The 20,745-nt window shown below is 36.3% G+C and overlaps 1 protein-coding gene across 3 annotated transcripts in view; it reads right to left on the bottom strand.

The window, feature by feature from the left end:
- LOC150108466 (IQ motif and ubiquitin-like domain-containing protein) overlaps nucleotides 1-20,745 on the bottom strand; it is a 227,567-nt gene that overhangs the window by 4,288 nt on the left and 202,534 nt on the right. The window contains exon 11 of one of the 3 annotated variants that reach the window (XM_090415872.1): nucleotides 16,903-17,049. In XM_090415872.1, coding sequence (XP_090271998.1) covers nucleotides 16,903-17,049 — 147 coding nt within the window. Of the gene's footprint in view, nucleotides 1-16,706; nucleotides 17,050-20,745 lie in introns of those variants that run through there. The other 2 variants (XM_090415873.1, XR_016550657.1) reach the window with 2 other exon arrangements.

The following is a 20,745-nucleotide window of genomic DNA, read 5'->3' on the forward strand; positions in this document are numbered from 1 at the left end:
AACCGCAGTCAGGAACGAATTAAGTTCGAACGTCGAACTTAATTGGTAGATGGACTGAGTCCTTGACTCTTCATCCGGATTTCAGTTTGTGGGTGATGGGATTATTGTGGGTAATTTACCCGCTCATTGTGAGCATTGTAGGCTGTATCAGCTTTCTCTTGCGATGGAGGATTTCGGTTTTTTATGTTTGAAACGATCTGCGGGTTTGTAGTCCGCTGCCTGTCGAATTAGCTGATTATCTGTGATTGTGAAGAATTTCTCTGCAATGTCTATCATCTAGGTCTTGATGTCTGGAAGATTGACTTCTTGGTGTAAATGGATGTTTCTGATGAACCACGGGGCATTAAATGCCATTCTTAGGCATTTATTCTGGATTATCTGTAATCTGTTGATGTTGCTTTAAGCTGTGTGACTCCAGATTGGAGAGGCATAAGTTAGTTGTGGTCTGATCACTGATTTGTAGAGGAGAATTTTGTTGCTTATGCTCAGAAAGCTGTTCCTATTCAAAAGTGGATATAGCTGTGCTATGGCCTGACTTGCTTTAGTGGCGACACTATATGTGACTTGAAATTTAGACGTCTATCATGATGAACTCCCAGATATTTGGTAGAATTGTACCAAGGATGATTTTACCAAACATTTGTATGCTTGTATCCGGTTCTGCTTTACATCTGCAGTACTGGTGAAAAGTACTGCAGAGCTTTTTCCTGGGTTGATTGCGATACGCCACTTGGTGTACCAATCCTCCAATTCATTGACTGCTCTCTGCAACTTGATTATGGTCAGATGTGGACGGAGGGATCTGGCTATAATGATTGTGTCATCGGCATATAGAGTGGTGATAGATGGGGACAATTTGAGATCTGCAATGTATATGGAGAAGAGTAGGGGGAGATAGCAGAGAACATCGAGGGGCCCCAGCCGTGATTCTTCTCTCTGTGGATCTGATCCCGTTGAGTTTTATTTTGAATTTTCTGTTATTCAGATATGATTTGATAAGTAGAACTAGTGGTAATGGAATTCCAACTTCGTGTAGTTTAAAAATTAGTCCGTGATGCCACACTATCAAATGCCTGAGTGATGTCCAGGAAAAACTGCACCAGAGTGATGGTGCTATTTATACCTTTGGGTGATATATTCGACAACTCTGTAAATTTGTAGCGTTGTGGAGTGATATTTCCTAAAGCCGAATTGCACGCCTTGAATGACATGTTGATATCTGCTGCCTCTTGAACCCGTTTAGCTATCTCACCTACGCATGAAAGAAGGCTGATCGATCTGTAATTTTCAGGAAACTATGTATTTTTTCCAGGTTTGGGAATTAGGAAAACGTCAGCAAGTTTCCATCGCTCTGGGAAATAATTTAGCCGAAGGATGGCATTACTGATGGCTACCAGATGCATAACCCCTTTGCGGGTCGTAAGTCGAGGTACCACTGTATATAATTTCTTGGTACTGTAAGTCTGCAGATTGGAGACCCTTCTGCGCATGTCAGGAGGAGGAGAATCCATTCCGAAAATAGGATAATCAGTACGTTTCGTGGGATGAGCGTTTATTATTATACGTCAGAAAATTAGCCTTTCTTTTATGAAAATTCTAGTTTTTAAAGTGGTAGCTATTTTGCTTGTACTACAGTTGGAAAATTTACGTATAAAGCACGTGATTAGGCGTGTTGGTGACCAATTCACACATCCTTTATTACTCGGTATCGTCATTGCTAAGTAAACGTAAACAAGAGATCACATATATATACGAGTAAATAAACCTCGTACATTCAATAGGATGTCATTTTAAAGAAAAGATGAATTCGTTTAAGACGCCATACTTTTTTTTTAAACCGACAATGTTATAATTTTACCCCTGTTATATTAACCATTTAATGTTATATTTGCAGTTTATCATAATTCTACATATCTACAACAAATGATATGTAGTGTTAAATTCGGCTGACTGCGCACCACTAAAGTATCGCGTGCAACTGCAATTTGAGGGGTCAGTTGACCTAAGGTTCGAATATTTAAAGGATCGCTGTTTCGGGGGTCAGATAAACGGTAGATTACTGTATTAACTCCCAATGGTGTGTAACTGTTGAGGATTTATATCCAGGGCCGATTTTATCATTAGGCGTACCTAGGCAATCGCCTAGGGGCGTTAAGACTTCGGTGTACGTATGCTTGTGTGAGTATGGCAAAATATATATTGAGAGACAATGTATAGGGGCGCCTAAATTTTCTTTGCCTAGGGGTATCAGATACTCTCGGATCAACCCTGTTTATATCTATTAAAAAATACTGTTTCTCAATAGGTATTGCTATTTACTTTATTATTCAACATTTTATTATCCAACGATATTATTCAACATTTAATTCTAGAACAAAGGCAAATAGAGCTGTTTAATAATTTCTTTATCAGGGTATTTCATTCTAGTTTTTATTCTCAGATAAAGGGGTAGTGTTGAAAGATTGAACATAAATGAAACAGAATGTTCAAACATGGCTTTATAAGTCTTTCAAATAGAAGAATTTATAATAAGTGAAAAGAGGGAATAATCGGGCATTACATAAGGGTGATTGTAAAATAGAATAGACAAGTATTTGAATTTTTTTTCTGTAGTTAAGATTTTTTGAAGTCTTAAGTATCACAACTTGTTCTGTTTTATTTTAGTAATCTGGTCACATTTTATAATAAATGTAACAAGAGTAACTGATAAAGGAAATGCAAATATGCATTCCCTTCATCACATATTATAATTATCTATATACAAATTATCTTATACTATGATTTTTTTTGGGGGGGGGGATATACAAAAGCATTTGACAGGCTACTGCATTACAAATTGATATCTAAGTACTGAAGCAGCAGTATTATCTAGGAGGATAATTATAATTATTAAAGAAAGAGTCAAAAGGCTTCAGTTCAGCGACATAAAATTACATAGGCAAAGTGGATAGTAGATCAATCATAATATCAAAGGTAAAGGATAAGGACAAGAGGCTAATCCTATTAGTTGGGAAAGGGAGTAGAAATAGGTTTTTTTTTTCATGGAGGATAATTATAAGTTGAATTCCATAGAGCTCAGTGTGAGGAGGTTAATACTGTTCAACCTTTTTGTCAATGATAAAGCAAATGGATTATAGGGAGATGTTCACTTTATGAATTCATGATGCAAAGTTAAGGAGTATTACAAATGGTGGCATTGCAGTGGCTCTTCAGGAGGATTTGAATAAGGTGGAAAACAAGTGAGGAGATCTGATCCTGGATGGTCACAGAGATTTTCCAAGGATAGAACAAAGGTAAAGGATAAGATGCCATTCCTATTAGTTGTGAAAAGGAGTAGAAGTAGGTTTTTTCAGAGGGAATGAGAAAAGAATAAATTTGTTTCAAGTGTTGTATGTATGCATCAGCTAAGTGACTTCCTAAAACAAATTCCTTGACTCTATAAAGATACTGCAATAAAAACTTTTTTTTTTTTAATAACTTAGATTTTATGACACAACAGCAGACCTGTAATGAATGAGATCCTCAGCTCTAAGAAATTCTTATAACGTTTCTATTTATAGTTACAAAAAAAAAAAAAAAAAAAAAAAAAAAAAAAAAAAAACGTAATTTTTACCGAATTCCCAAATACATAGAAATACTTAAATTATTAGTTTAAGTAAACTTTAATAAAATTTATTTATAAAGTAATTATTTATTTTTAAATTTGTGCCTTCTGTATGTGTTATATCTGATCCACACATGAAAGGCCAGAAGATCTATAGCACACTAGTGTCGTGTGTGGGCAAGAGGAATAGCAGAAAGAGGAGTCTGTTCACATTTTGCTTGAAACAGCTGAGGGTTGTAATCTTTGGGGAAGGCAGAGTGGGGGGGGGGGAGACTGTTTCAAAGGACAGAAGTAGATGGAATAAAAGAAGAGGCAGTGAAATTGGTTTGGTGAGTTTTACGATGGACTGTAAAAGGGTGTTGGTTAGCAGTGGCTCTTGTTTTAATGATTTTGCAGGAATAATAGTGGCCAATTCAGCAGAGCACTGTCCATGAAAGTATCTGTAGAAAAGGCACAAGGTAGAAACTGAACATCTGTGTGAGAGAGAGAATTAATTAGCAGGACTGCCCTTTTCTGGATAGAATCAAGCAATCTTAGAGAGGATTTTGGTGCACCATCTCAAATATGATAGCAACATTATATGACTGGGCAGATTTGGGCTTTGTATAGAGTTAACAGCTGTGAAGGTATGAAGTATTGTCTTGTGCAAAAAAGTACACCAAGTTTTTTGGCAGCTGCACAAGCTATAGCTGAAATATGGTTGTGCCGGGAAAGATTGGGGGATGCAAGTCAGTCTAAGAGGAAGAAATATCTGATCGTGTTTGGATATCTCAGTATTACTGAAAGTAAGGGAGGAGGGATGCAAGTTCTTTCTTACGAGAGATCAGACAGAACTGAGTTTTGGTGGCATTAAAGTTTACAAGACTCCTCTTGTTCTAATGGAACATAGCTAAGAGGTCGGAGTTCAGGTCCCTGGTCAAGGTAGATCTTGAGGATTCTAATATTTGAGCACTAAAGGGTTTGTCAAATGAAAAGGAGGAATGGAGTGTACTGTGATCAGTAAAACTATGGATAGGAATGAAAGTCTGTGAGAGCAAGTTATTAATATACAAGAGGAAGAGATTGGGTGAAAGAACAGAACTTTGGGGTACTCCTGCACTGGTCAGGAAATCTGAGGAAGTAGATGGAATAAATCCTTTCTTTTAGTGTTACACAGTGATCAGCATTCATTTTATAAATTATGGATTTTACAACCGTGTTATAAATAACTTTATTATCTCGTCATTTCGATCTTCATATCAAGATCATCATCTGAAGCATACACAATTATACTATACAAGAGAGGAAGGATTCGTAGGACGAATATATGCCTTCCATGTATGGAATTTTTAGACCATCATTATTGTTCAGATTGGGGTGGTGGTTAACAATCTCACAGGCTTCCTTAAATTTGCGTTCATACCATGTTTTGGTGTGATGTAGACAACTAGTGCTTTACCAGTCAATTCTATGTAGAGCGTTCAGGGCATGATCAGAAAGGCCAGCTTCACCATAGTTATTATATTTAATGTGTCGTTTATGTTCTTTTTGTCTGATGGGAATTGTGCGTCCTGTTTCTCCTATATACAGGGTGTTCGGGATAAATTTGACATATTTATAATTAATTATATTTTTCCATAAGTTACATGTATTAACACACACTTCTCTTCATTTAAAAGTTTGGACCCTTCTTCATTCATATACAAGATGTCAGAAAGGATGGATAGCTGGAACCCACCTGAATCATGGAAGAGAATAACTTGTATCATGATGATTCGTGCCCGCCATCAAAATAAGGATATTACGACTGCTGCCCAATGCTCCCTGAATACAGTAAAAACAATCAGGCATGAACTAGAGACTTGCAATGGTGACTACGAGGATGTAGCAAGAAGAAAGATCCCTAGCAGACGATCTGATTGCGTTCGTACAGCAGAATTCCTCCCAAATCTGCAGGAACAGGTGTTGAAGAACCCTGGCATTGGAATTCGGGCTTTGTTCGTGGAGTTGCTAACTGTAGTCAAGCCCTGGATAACAAGGGTAGCCAATGGTAGGCCGTATGTATGGCAGCAGGATTCGGCCCCTTGCCACACCTCTGGGAAAAGTCAAAAATGGTTGTCTGAAAATTTCTACGACTTCACCAGTCCAAATGTTTGGCCTCCAAACTCCCCAGACCTTAACCCCATGGATTATTTTGTATGGGGCGCAGTTGAAAAAGACACCAATCGCACTTCCAGTAATACAAAAGCCCAGTTAATGGATAAAATTAAAACAGTTTTTGCGGCCCTTCCCAGGGAGACTGTAGCATCAGCTTGTTCGAGGTTCCGAAGCAGAATTGAAGCTGTGATCGATGCTAATGGTGGTTATTTTGAGTAAATCTTGTTGATAGTATTGTAATTAACTCTGCCTGTAATGTTTTTTTGTCAATTCATTAAATTTAATAGATACAAAGAAGATTTTCTTTTTCCTTACGAAACTGTCAAATTTATCCCGAACACCCTGTATATATTTATATATATATACAGGGTGTTCGGGATAAATTTGACAGTTTCGTAAGGAAAAAGAAAATCTTCTTTGTATCTATTAAATTTAATGAATTGACAAAAAAACATTACAGGCAGAGTTAATTACAATACTATCAACAAGATTTACTCAAAATAACCACCATTAGCATCGATCACAGCTTCAATTCTGCTTCGGAACCTCGAACAAGCTGATGATACAGTCTCCCTGGGAAGGGCCGCAAAAACTGTTTTAATTTTATCCATTAACTGGGCTTTTGTATTACTGGAAGTGCGACTGGTGTCTTTTGCAACTGCGCCCCATACAAAATAATCCATGGGGTTAAGGTCTGGGGAGTTTGGAGGCCAAACATTTGGACTGGTGAAGTCGTAGAAATTTTCAGACAACCATTTTTGACTTTTCCCAGAGGTGTGGCAAGGGGCCGAATCCTGCTGCCATACATACGGCCTACCACTGGCTACCCTTGTTATCCAGGGCTTGACTACAGTTAGCAACTCCACGAACAAAGCCCGAATTCCAATGCCAGGGTTCTTCAACACCTGTTCCTGCAGATTTGCGAGGAATTCTGCTGTACGAACGCAATCAGATCGTCTGCTAGGGATCTTTCTTCTTGCTACATCCTCGTAGTCACCATTGCAAGTCTCTAGTTCATGCCTGATTGTTTTTACTGTATTCAGGGAGCATTGGGCAGCAGTCGTAATATCCTTATTTTGATGGCGGGCACGAATCATCATGATACAAATTATTCTCTTCCATGATTCAGGTGGGTTCCAGCTATCCATCCTTTCTGACATCTTGTATATGAATGAAGGAGGGTCCAAACTTTTAAATGAAGAGAAGTGTGTGTTAATACATGTAACTTACGGAAAAATATAATTAATTATAAATATATCAAATTTATCCCGAACACCCTGTATATGGTATGTTACAGGTGCAATAGATATGGTGTACTCCAGGGTGGGCCAGCGGAGGGAGTGAGTCTTTGGATGAGTTGAGTAAGCTTTTTAATTTTGCAGGAGGTTTAAATATGGCTTTGAGGTTATATTTTTGTAGTTGTTGTGTCTCATTTCCTTTAAATTGTATATTTTAAGAGTTTCCTTAAAGCCTTGCCTATGTGTGGCACGTGGGTATCTGTGGATCACAAAGGAATAGGCTAAGGATCGAGCCAAAACCTATGTGGTGGACCCTTCATAACCAACTTCTCGTTAAGTCCTAAGAAAGTTAATTTTTTTTTTTTTGCTGCGCCACTTAAGACCCTTAGATAAATTAGAATATTAATCAAGAAGTTGGCAAGAAGATTTACAAAGATAACACAAGATATGCAATCGTGACCGTAAAATATATTCTATAAATCTCCCACCCAGATTCGTAACTATTTTTACAAGCAGTGCATCGAATTCCATAAAGAGACAAATTTGGTTAAAGAATAGCAAGGTTTATTAAGCATAAAGTACATACTGCTAATAATACAAATAAAAAGCTTCCCTTCAAATCTGGCTAAAGAATAAATGAAACCTGTTAGCTCTAATACTTTCCACAGAAAAGCCCATCAAAATTCAATCAACTTTAATTACCTCACATAAAACATAAGTCTCACACTATATTCTTAGAAGTAACAATCTCTGTTAAAATTCACTCTTTAGGTTAAATCCTCTTAAACATTCTTAGGCATACTCAATATTCCGATTCGTATCGTGCCTATCCACTCATAATCTTCTACACAACAAATCTCCTTCTTACAGTCCTTTCTAATGATTATCTCCGAGTCCTTCGTTATTAAATTTTTACATAACATTAATTTCTTGGGTAACAAACAAATCAAAGAACAAAAATGTCTACTTATCTATACATGATGACTCCGTTCTCTTGTTGCACTAAACACTTTCTTCAATGCCCTTGGTTCCATATCACGGTTAAGGTTTCCGATCATCAATATGCTAACTCGAACCTCTCCTTGACCTCTTTCGTTACAGCATTCCAGACATGTACTTTCTTCAACATTCCAAGCGGCATAGCCTGCTGCTGTATCTCGGGACTAGATTTCCTGCTATAAACTGTCTGATCACATGCCAGCGATGGACCTCACACCCAGAGCTCTGGTCGACCACGAAGTGAAACTAAGAAAACGAGAGAGAGAGAGAGAGGGTTTCCAATCCTTTTATACCTCCTCCCTACCGGCCATCACTGTAACTTTGGCCATTCACCTGAAACGTAGAATTCTCCATCACATGTTTCTGATCTCATAATGTCCGATTCTTCCAGTCCCACGAGCACGAGACTGCTTCGGGACAACTGTCAGCTTGCCCCCCAAACTTTGAGCTTAAGTTTACACAGATTATGTTGGTACCTTTCTTGCACGTTATTTCACATTAAAGGTAATATCACTTTTAAATCAGTATTAATATTATACACTTAACATTAGCACACTTTTCTAACATATTCTTTTCTTTTACCAAGTAAATATTATCTCATAGATATTTTACAATTATTTCCTTTCCTTACTAATGTATTCGATATTAAAAGTACATAACTACACATACCTAGATAACAAGCATATTTTTATGTTTCTTATAGGGTATTTGCTCTGTTAGACAACGATAAGTGGAATCTCATCATCATCATCAAATTCCTGCCATGTACCCTCAAGGGGTGTACAGGATATGACAGTACTACATGAAAAATTTACATCATTACTAACTTCCTATCTACAATTTTCCTCCAAATCAGTCTGTTACTTGTCAAGACTCCAACATTATCAGATCTTATATTTCTATCGTCTAAGGCACTTTCTACCGTATCAATCCACCTGTATCTTGGTCTTCCTCTGGGTCGTTTTCCTGCCAACCTGGCAGAGAAAACTTGTTTTGCTAATCTTTCCTCTCCCATTCTATTTAAGTGACCATACTACCTGAGATTAGCTCTGCTAATGCATTCCTGGATGCTGACAATGTCAAGTTCTTTCCTAATATCCTCATTTTTAATATGATATTGCCATTGATGCCATCTGTTCACGCCTCTAATCTTTCTCAGGACTCTCATATCTGTGGTCTCTAGTCTTTGGTCAAGTGTTTTACTTCTGACCCAGCTCTCAGATCCATAAGTTAAAACTGGTTTGAACACTGTCTTGTATACAGCTAATTTAGTGTTCCGACTAATTTCTCTCTTATTCCATATGAATTTATTCAATTGACTTCCTACCATACCAGCTTTGCTGATTCTATTGTCTATTTCTATATTTAATTTACCATCTTCAGTAAAAATCATGCCTAAGTAACTGAAATGTTTTACTTGTTCCACAGGTTCTCCATTCACAACACAGTTGACATTTTCAATGATTCTGCCTATTTTCATTGTCTTTGCCTTTTTATTGCTGACCTTCATACCATATCTATTACAACAGCTATTCAATTTAGTCAGAGAATCTTGCAGACTTTTAGCAGATTTATTTAGAAGTATAACATCATCCGCATAAAGCAAACAGCTGACATTAACATCTCCAATTCTGATATCAGGTTTAATACCACTTTCCGTCATAATGTGATCCATATAGATAATGAATAACAGAGGGGATAATGTACATCCTTGTCTCACACCAGATTTAATATTAAACCATCTTCCTGTACTTCCTTCAATTCTAACTGCTGACTTACAACTCAAATAAAGACTAAGTATTGCTTGATATAATGCCCCATTGACACCATATAACAGTAGCGTATCGAATAACTTCTCTCTTGGCACCTTGTCATATGCCTTTTCCAAATCGACAAAACTTAAATACAGATCTTTGTTATATTCCCATGCTTTCTCAACTATTTGTCGTAAAGTGAAGATCTGATCCTGATAGACTCTATTTGGCCTGAATCCAGCTTGTTCTTCACCAAGTTTTTCTTCCACAATTCTTCTCAACCGTTTCTCAAGTATACTTGCATAGATCTTGCCAGGAACACTCAGTAGGGAAATACCTCTGTAATTCTCACATTCAGTTTTATTTCACTTTTTATATATGGGTACTATGAGAGCTCTACTCCAATCATCAGGAATTCGTCCCTCAGTTCAGGCTTTCTGAACTATGCAGTGCAGCCACTGTAAGACTTTTATACCACCATACTTCAGCATTTCTGGTTGAATATCATCTACTCCTGCTGCCTTTCCACATTTCAAGCCTTTGATGGCTTTTTCTACTTCAAGTATGGATATGTATTCCTGACTGCATGCCTGGTCAGTGTTTTTTATCACTGTGCTGTCATCACTGCTTGTTTCATTTAGCAGTTTTTCAAAGTAATTACTCCTTACTTCAAGGATATCTTTTTCTCCTGTTTTCATGTCACCTTTATCATCTCTAACTCCTTTTACAACACTCTTTCCTCCATTCCTAAGCTTCTTCAACAACCTCCAGAATATTTTGCCACCTTCTTGGTATTTATTTTCTATATTCTTGCCAAAGTCCTCCCATGACTTTTGTTTAGCTAGTTTTACACACTGTTTAGCTTTCTTACATTTGTCTCTGTATTCTGTAAGAGTAAAAGCTGACTTATTTGCCAGGAACTTTTGATATGCTTTCTTCTTTTCCTTCACTGCCTCTTTAACTTCCTGTGTCCACCAGGGAGTTCTGATTTTTTTATCCTTGCACACAACCTCACCACATGCCTCTCTGGCAGAATCAATCAATGTTTTCTTCAGAGTTTGCCACTGAATCTCCAAGGTTTGATTCCTGTTCTCAAACTCTTTCATTTTCTTTTCAATAATCTTTCTGTATTTTAGTCTGCAGTTCACATCTGAGAGCTGCTCAACTTTTATTCGCTTTAAAACTTTCTTACATGTTATTCTTTTCAATATGAAATTCAATTTTATCCTGCTCAAGACTAAATAGTGATCGCTTCCAATTTCAAATCCTCTGTACACTCTGGTGTCGTGCACCAGGGAGAAAACATCACTATCAACAATAACATAGTCAATGAGACTTTTCTTATTCCTAATCTCTTCTCTCCATGTGAATTTGTGCACATTTTTATGTTGGAACATGGTGTTAGTAATAACCAGTCCATGTCCTGAGCAGAAATCCAACAGATATTTGCCATTATTATTAGCTTTGCTCTTTTCTCCAAATTTTCCTAAAATATTTTTATATGTCTCACAATCATTTCCTACTCTGCTATTTAGATCCCCAACAAGGACCAACTTTTTCATTGTGTCAGTTGCTTTTTCTAAAGCATCAAAAAATTCCTCCACTTCTACCTTAGTAGAACCTTCTGTGGGACCATAGGCACAAATAAGTCTCATTGTCCAGTTCCCCATTCTCATATTTGCCCACATTACTCTACTTGAGACTGACTGACATTCAAGAAGATTAGCCTCATATTTTGTGTTGAATACTATGGCTACTCCTTCTTTTCCTTGATTGTCATTGCCTGAATATAACATTTTGTATTTATTGCTCAGAAAGATCTCACCAGTTTTGGTCTTTTTTGTTTCAGTCACCCCTATTATGTCGATCTGGTACTTATCTAATTCCTCAGCTAGCTCCATTTCTTTGCCATTCAGGCTTCTGACATTGATAGTACCGATCTTTAATTCTGGTGATGTTGAGTTGGGGTTTGTTTTCAGATTTGTTCCAGTAGCTGACTTTTCGCTGTTCGCCCTGGTTCCCTGGCGAAAACAACGGGGGCCTTGTTTAACCGGGCGACGCCCCAGCCGGCATGAAATTTTGTCATGTTGTACCATCATTTTTTATTTTGGTTTAACCAATAAGAATACAATTTGGTCGGCTAAATCCCAAATTGCCAGCCCATCCTCGTTCGTTCAGTATCAAAGTAGATACCCAACAGGGTGCACCACGAGAAGGTGAGGATTGGACATTAGGTCAGAACCCCTGGCCGGTTCTCCGCATTCCTTTAAAGGCTATGTGGAGGTCTCCTCTCAGTTATACAGCTTTGACCCTTAAGCACCCCTAAGTGGAATCTTAATATTCCAAACTTATCAGGGTATAACATAGCACTCTGTTTATTTTGTCTGATGTCCCTTTAATGTAGGGAATGGTTATAGTTTTATTGTAATCTGGTTTGTCTTTGTTTTTTATTGAGGTCTTGTAGAGAATTTTGTTAATAGTGTTTTGGCTGTACCCATTTTTTTGGAAAGTATTGTTGATCACTTTAAATTCGTCTGTGATAAATATCAAGTGTTTGCTGATGATGCAAAGCTAGGGAGGGCACTAGCTGATAAAGGTGATGTAGATGTTATGCACAAGTCATGAAATATGTGTAGTTTCTTGCCATTTCATGAATTGTACATCCCTCTTACACAATTCCCAAAATGTCTAGGGAACAGCACATTTCATGAATTGGGAATATGTATTTCTACACAATTCATTAATTGTGCATTGTTATACAACACATCACTCCATTTTCCTGGTCATAATAACGGCAACCCTTCCTATCAGTACATAACAATATTGTTACCGGATTCCTCTTCTGATATAGTAAATATTAGCTCTGTATTGTTATAATAATATCATAACTAGAGATAGGAATATTTTCAGACATAGTCGAAATATCACAGCAATGATATTGTGTAAACTCCAAATAATTAATATTTTAGAACTTCATTTAGATTACAGAGTTTAGTTACACATAAATATCAGTAAAGTTGGATTCCAACAATATGTTCTCAGTGGTGTAGATGGTTAATGTGTAGTTCTCCAAACTCAATGTTGCAGGTTCATACCCTAGTGCAGATAACTATTAACTTTTTTTTTTATTATATTTATTTGTATAATAATTTGTATAATTTATTTGTATAATTTTCCAAACGTTTATTTTGAAATACTCATTATATATTATTTTTGAATTTATTTTCAAATGTTGTGTGGGAGAGACTTCTAAAACTATTCCCTGAAATGTAAACAAATTAAAAATTTCAAAATCAAACTGCACATTAGTTAGTTAATATTAATATTTAATATTAACTATACATTAATGTTATGGTTAGCAATGCAGTGAACAAGGGAAATTTGCAGTTAATATTAAAATTAACTAATTAATATTAAAGTTAATATTAATAATGTGCAGTTTGATTTTGAAATTTTTTATTTGTTTAAATTTCAGATCCAGAAAACAATGAATGATATGCATGAATATCTAGAGAACACTGTTAGAGAATGTGATACTTTACGAAGCCCAGAATATGAAAGACATGTCAAACACTAAATAATGAAAGAGCTGGCATGAAAAGAAGCAGACAAAAATATTATCGTAGAGGTATGCTATGTCAAATTTAGCAAGTGTGATGAAAGTGGTGACCAAAAAGAGGGTCCATTCATAGCAACAAAAGAATCTGTTATTTCAATAATACGTGATATTCATCTGTCTACTGGGCACAAAGGTTTGACAGAGACTCGCAGATGATAAGTCCTCTAATTGGAATTAAGGAATAAAATCTGTACAGTGGAATATGAATACTACATACTATGAAACTATAAAAATGGAGCCTTATAAAGCTCTGTTTGGAGTGAAACCCAAACTGGGACTTGGTACAAATCTTCCAATAGAATTCCTGAATAAAATTCAGGCAGGAATTGATGAAGACAGTTTCATGGAGATGTTAAGTCACCCTGAGAGTGATACAGTGGAAGTACTAACTCCACAGCAGAAGAATAATTCATACACTTAGATTTTGAAGAAGGAGATATCAAATTATGTCAAGTTATAGGAGAATATGTTGTCATGTCTGAAGAACTTAATACAAAATGAAACAATATAAGAAAGTCATGAACATGCTTTAGAAGAAACTTGAGGTGAAGGTGAAGAAACAACCCTTGATGATTTCTCTACGTAATTGACATCTAGCTCTTTCAGAAACTTTAATAAAGGATGGAGATATTGATTCTGATGAGCTCCATGCAGTGATTAAATTAAGAAGGTTGCAAGTCAAAACATGGAACATGTTGCTACAAAAATGATTCAGAGAAGAAATAAGAATCTGAAAGTAAAAGTGGAAGTTGGAGATTGTGTAAATGTGTTTGTACCTACCTATGATTGTGGTTTGAGGAGACTGCATATCTGTTTGGTGTAGTTCTTGACACAAAAGAGGAAAAATACAGAACTGGCACCAAAGGTGAAGTCATCAAAAACTGGCTTCAGAGGAATTGTTTTGAAAGAGTGAGTTATGAGGGATTATCTATAAGTGAGATACAAACTACGGAACTCAATATCAGACCTCTAGTTCACAAGCTTTCCGTTGGTAGTAGTGGACAAGGATTCAAAAGATGCTCTTGTAAAGTATGTTGTGCAAGTCAGAAATGTCAATATAATAAATTTTGTATAATCCTTTATCCAAGTGTAAGCAAACAAAGTTTGCACCTGAAAATATCTTCAGGAATGAGGTAAGGTAGTGCAACAATAAGATAAAACTAAATTTATTATAATCTAACCAAGTGAAAAATAAACATCCAACATCTTTCTCTAAATCCAGAATAATTCAATAATAAGGTGGTACCACCTGTTTGCAACTCCTATAGGTAAATATGACCTCTCCTATTGCTTCTGCCTTAGTATCTCCACGTTTGGGTCTGCCTCCCACTGACGAGACCTCAATAAAGGTTGAAACCAGTCTGGGTAGTGGCCCTTCCCTTAATGCATAGCAGTATACATGTCTGCAAGGAGATGTGCTTTGCATTATGGGAGATACTGAGACAAGGAGTGATGAGAGAGCTTGGTCCACCTTTGCTCGGAGTTGCCTGGTATCGCACTACCTTACCTCAGTCCTGAAGATATTTTCAGGTGCAAACTTTGTTTGCTTACACTTGAATAAAGGATTAAACTAAATTTATTATAGTCTAACCAAGTGAAAAATAAATGTCCAGAAATGGCAATGTTTTAAAAATCAAGTTCTTTGCAATTCCTCATGCCATCCAAATAAATCTTGTGAAAATCATTAAGGGTTTTATTTCAAAGAAAAATTATAGAACTATATCAGTAATGTTTGTTTATAGGTTCATTAGGCTTTCATAATGTAAAATGTTTGTTTATGGGTTCATTAGGTTTTCATAAGTGTTTATTACAATCAAAACTTGCATTGCTAGTTTATAATCATTATTATTCATAACTTACCTATGCTATTTGAATTTACTTTAAAGAATATGAATAGACATATATGTCTTAGTTTATGTCATTGTCATGAAAATTGACTATTATATAAGAATGAAGCAAAAATAAAAAAATATTGGAATAATAACTATATTTCTGCTACTATGGTATTCATGAAATGAGCAGAAATCGTTGTGCACATTTCATGAATTGTCCAATTCACGGGATGTACAAAAAAGTTGAGCATTTCATGAATTGTGTAATTACATAATTTGCGCATAACAGATTTACGGGGTGATTTAAATAAATTGGCAGTGTAGGTAAAGGACAATGGTTCTCAATTCAATGTTGTAAAATGTAAGGTAATGCACTTTGGGATGAAAAGACTACACACTTTATATCATATTGATGTTACTAGTTTACAGGAAATTGATGAGGCTAGGGTTCTGGGGGGTGATGGTGGATAGAGATTTGAAATTCAGAGAACATATTGCAAGAGTTGGCAAAATAGTTCAGAGGATTACTTGGATGCTGAAGAACACATTGACAAGTAAAGATAGGGAGGTTGTTATCCCTCTTTATAAGGCACAAATTTGGTCACTGCCTTTCTTGGGGATCGGGAGGTGGATAGGATTCAGAGATGAGTGACCAAGCTGGTGACAGGTCTGTGGAATGTTTCCTATGAGGATTGATTGAGGGTGTGTGGGTTGCAAAGTTTGCAAAGACAGGCAGAGGAGAGGGGATATGATAGAAACTTATAAGTTATTAAAAGGATTCTATAAGATTGACGTCCGCGCGGTTAGCCTAGTGGCTTTGCGCTTCGCAACCATATGCCTGGGGAAGGAGTGTCCTAGGTTCGATTCCCGTCGGAGACGTGAGGAGCTGAAGGATCTTCCTCAGCCATAGCCAAGTTAGCCGGTCTTGGGCGCGGGCAGTAGGGTTTTTTCCACCAGTGTATCTGGTGTTTTTCATCCTACAAGCAGGCAAACTGGCCCCGTGAACACACAGGGATACAGTCAAGAATACCTTGAGGCATAGGAGTGACCATTCTATCCTCATATTTCGGTTACGAAATCCAAGCATGATTGGAAGGTTGTGGGCCTTAAAGGCCTGTTAAAGCCATTGGGATAGATAGATATAAGATTGACACAAAAGAAATTTTTCCATTACATGGGGAATAGGGGGAAAACAAGGAATTACACTTGGAAGTTGTCTAAGAGTGTGGTTAGTAAAGAACCTAGTCTGCACACCCTTGTGCAGACTAGGTTCTTTACTTGAAGAGTGGTGAATGAGTGTAATGGATTGACAGAGGTGGTTGTGAACACCTCAACAGTGAATAGGTTTAAGGATACGTATGATAGGTATTGTGTTAATGGATAGAGTGGGTCTCCCATGATGAGTTTTTTTGATTACATGAAGTACCCATATAAATAATAATAATAAACCTAGAGCTATTAATAAATTATATACACAAATTATTTGAAATTAACTGCAAGAAAGAGAAACTACAGGAATTTTTCCTTAAATTTACATTTCCAGATCATATATTATAATTATTACTTGTCAACTATTACTTGGATAACAGGGATTGACAATTTTACATCATCTTGTTCAAAGTGATATAATACTAGTTAAAATTTAGTAGGATTATAATAGAACATGACTTTAATTCATTATAATTTTAAAAATCAATTCAGAAATAATTCAAAAACTAACTTAATTAACAGTTAGATCACCATCTGTAGAAGTTAAAGGTGATGGTATGGAAGAAAGGTATGGCAACATCCTTGGTATAGAAGAAAAGTATGTGTGAGCAGCTGCATGCTTCAAGTGGACTGCTTGAATAAATTCATTGCTGTAAACCTGTAAATGAAGTGAAGAACATAAAGTACATATAATAAAACAGATTTTATAGAGATAAATAACATTTTTTTACATGATTTCTGTTCATAAAAGGTTGTAAACCTATGGCATTAGAGTGTTAATGTACTATAGTATCATAAAAGTAGAAAAAAATCCTTAGCCCTTTAAATGTACTGTGGTGCATTAGACGGCTAATGATTTTTATTAATTATATATAAATATATATATATATATATATATATATATATATATATATATATATATATATATATATATATATATATATATATATAAGGAAGTGATAGAAAAAATGGAAGAATAAGAACAACAACGAAGCTCAAGTAAAAATAATTCTGGCTAAAAAGGCAAAGGAAAACTAGCTCAATCAGGTCTACAAGGAAATAGAGGAAAATGATACAGCAAAGGTAAATGAGAAAGGTCTATGAAGGCTTGAACTTGATTTCATGGAAGAAGAGAAGGACAAAAAGTGGTGCTTTGAAGGATAAAAAGGGAAAGATTTTGTTGGAAAAAAATGATAAGGTGGAAGAAGTAAGTAACAGGACTTTATGCCATCCATAAAGTCCTGTTACATACTTCTATGTGATCACACAGAAAATGATGATATCCCAGAAATTAAGGGCTGGGAAACCAAAGCAGCCATTAAAAGAATAAAGGATAGGAAAGTTCCAAGAGCGGATGTTATTCAAGGATTGCTGCTGAAGGCATTGGGAAAGGAAGGAATAAAACGTCTATCCATCATCTTTAATAGAAGTCTGGAGGAGGATAGAATACCTAAAGACTTCATCAGATCTATTTTTATTCCTATTCCCAAGACTACAGGAACGATGGATTGCAATAAACTAATCAGTTTGATTAGCCACGTTGCAAAAGTCCTAATCAATATAATATATAGAAGAATGGAACAGATGATAGAGAGAGAATTAAATGAAGCAGTTTTGGTTTCAGGGGAACCAGGCAAGCTATTACAACACTACGGATATTTGGTGTGTGTGTGTGCGGGGAGAATGATCGAGTGCAATAAAGATTTATATCTAAGTTTTGCGGATTACGAAAAAGCTTTTGATAATGTTAATCACTCTGTTTTATTTGATATTTTGCATAAAATAGGAATAGATGAAAAAATTATCAGACTGTTGTTCAAAATATATAAAACTCAAGAAGCCAGGGTTAGATTTGAAGGAGAGGATACTGAATGGATTCCCATAAGAAAGGATGTGAGGCAAGGGTGCGGGATGTCCCCACTCCTTTTTAATGTCTATAGTGAATGGATGATGAGGGAGGCCTTGGAAGATCTGAAGGATGGAATAAAGATAAATGGACATCTGATAAATAATATAAGATATGCAGATGATATTGTACTTATGAGCAAAACAGAGGAAGGTTTACAAAGAATTTTGAATAGACTGAACATGGTCGGAAATGGGAGATATAAAATGAAAATAAACGTTCAGAAGACAAAAGTGATGAAGATTTCAAGGAAAGGAAAGGAAATCACTTTGAATGACAAAGAATAGAGAATGTAAAAAGTTTTGAATAACTTGGGAGTTGGATAACAGATGACAATAGATCTAATCATGAAATTAAGAACAGAATTAAAAAAGCAAAAGCAGAATTTTTCCAAATATACCACATATTAGGAAACAGAAATCTGAACAAAGAGTTAAAAGTAAGAATCCTCAAGAAAACGATCTGGAGCATGGGACCATATGGATGTGACTCCTGGACGATCAATAAGGAGATTAGTGACTGATTGAATGCATTTGAAATGTAGTGCTTGAGAAAAATGGATCATATTAACTGGACTGAAAGAGTGAGCAATGAAGAGGTTCTTAAAAGATTCAAGATGAAAGGAGACTATATGGTTAGTATCCAAAGAAGAAAAATAGCATTTGTAGGACATTTGATGAGGGGGGGAGGTTCTTCTGGAGAGCTCCCCAGAATAGTATTGCAGGGGATGGTGAAGGGAAGGAGAGGAAGATCCCGACTGCAATGGAAAGACAACATCAAAGACTGGACAGGCAAGAGTCTTACAGAAGCAAGAGAGACAGAGGCATGGAAGCAGACTGTTCATCAGCTGCAACCCTCTTAAAAGAGGATTGGATTGGATGTATATATATTTCTGTTTTACATTATCTGGAAAAACTGCTCTATAGACCAAATATCACTTTTTCAAGCCATTTCAGGCCTCCAATATGCAGGCAAAGATGCACAATATACTTAAAATCATGTTTAAATCATAACCATCATCATCATGTGTATCAAGGATTTAGGCCTAGCATGGCCTGTTCTGGCCTTAGAAGTCATCGTTAAATTGTTTAAGAGGACGTCCTGGTTTTCTTTTTCGAATCTTAAAACACATTTTCCTTTGGGAGCTAAAATGGATGAGTAGCATCATTAAGGACTGGGATGAAAAAATGACATTAATGAAGTAATATAAGAGAAATATGGTCAACAAGCTTATGAACAGTAAGTAAGGAAAGAAAGTAAGTTAAGAAGAGTTACCAGCATACAAAGAAAGGCAAAATTACTTTATGAGAGAAAATTTGCTAAGCAGGCCAATGGAAATCATAACACATAGTACAAACATTCTTTCAATGAATAAAACGAAGAATGATTAAGGAAAGTTAACTTTAATGAATGAGTTTGACAGAAGCAAATGAGACAGCTGAATTACTGTGTAATCAATCTGTGAAGGTGTATCATGCAGGTGGAGATAATGCAGTGACTGATGCAATGGTAAGAATATGAGAACAGAGACTGATGAACTGGGGTTACTCAGAATATTATAAATTCTTGATTTTGGTAATGCCTCTGATCAGCCTATTTAATTTATGTCTGAGCACTGGCAGTCCCAAAAGAGTGAAAAGGGGACAAGATAGTTCTTTCAAATAAAGAAAGCCTTGACAGAGGCAGAACAAATTAGAGACCAGTCAGTATCTCAGGAGGTGGTTGAAGAGAATTCAAGAATGAATTAATAAGTGGAAAGAAATATACTATATGAGGGAAGCACAGTTGTGTGAAGCTGTGCTTCAGTAATTTACTCAATAGGTCTTGCTTTAGAAAGTTACTCAATTTCTATAATAAAATAATAGCTGAGCTGGATAAAGGAAATGGTATACCATAATATTGCTAAACATTATGAAGGTTTTTTATTTTATTCATTTTTTAATGTGGTCTCCACCTTTGAGAGGCTTATTGTAAACCCATAGCACATTCATTGTATGGATGGATTAAGGATTCTTTTCCTCTATTTATATTAATTAATATAAATAGAGGAAAATATATTTATATTTTATATTATACTAATCATCCACTGGCTAACCACATGGATCATCCACATGGTTAGCCAGTGGCTTTGCGCTTCACAACCATATGCCTGGGGAAGGAGTGTCCTAGGTTCGATTCCTGTCGACGACACGAGGAGCTTAAGGATCTTCCTTCGCCACAGCCAAGTTAGCTGGTCTTGGACGTGGACAGCAGGGTTTTTTCCACCAGTTTATCTGGTGTTTTTCATCCCGCAAGCAGGCAAACCGGCCACATGAACACACACGAATTACAGTCAGGAATACTGACCCAGCCCCATAGGTCTGATTTCAGCTATGCCGGTTCCGGAGCCCGGATAAAATTTGGGGGGACTGAGATGGTGCCGTACCTCCCCATAAAGGGGACTCACGG

The sequence above is a fragment of the Typopeltis vanoorti genome, chromosome 3 (assembly GCF_054136105.1).
Source record: "Typopeltis vanoorti isolate ZY-2024b chromosome 3, IOZ_Tvanoo_1.0, whole genome shotgun sequence".
In the NCBI taxonomy this organism is placed as follows: domain Eukaryota; kingdom Metazoa; phylum Arthropoda; class Arachnida; order Uropygi; family Thelyphonidae; genus Typopeltis; species Typopeltis vanoorti.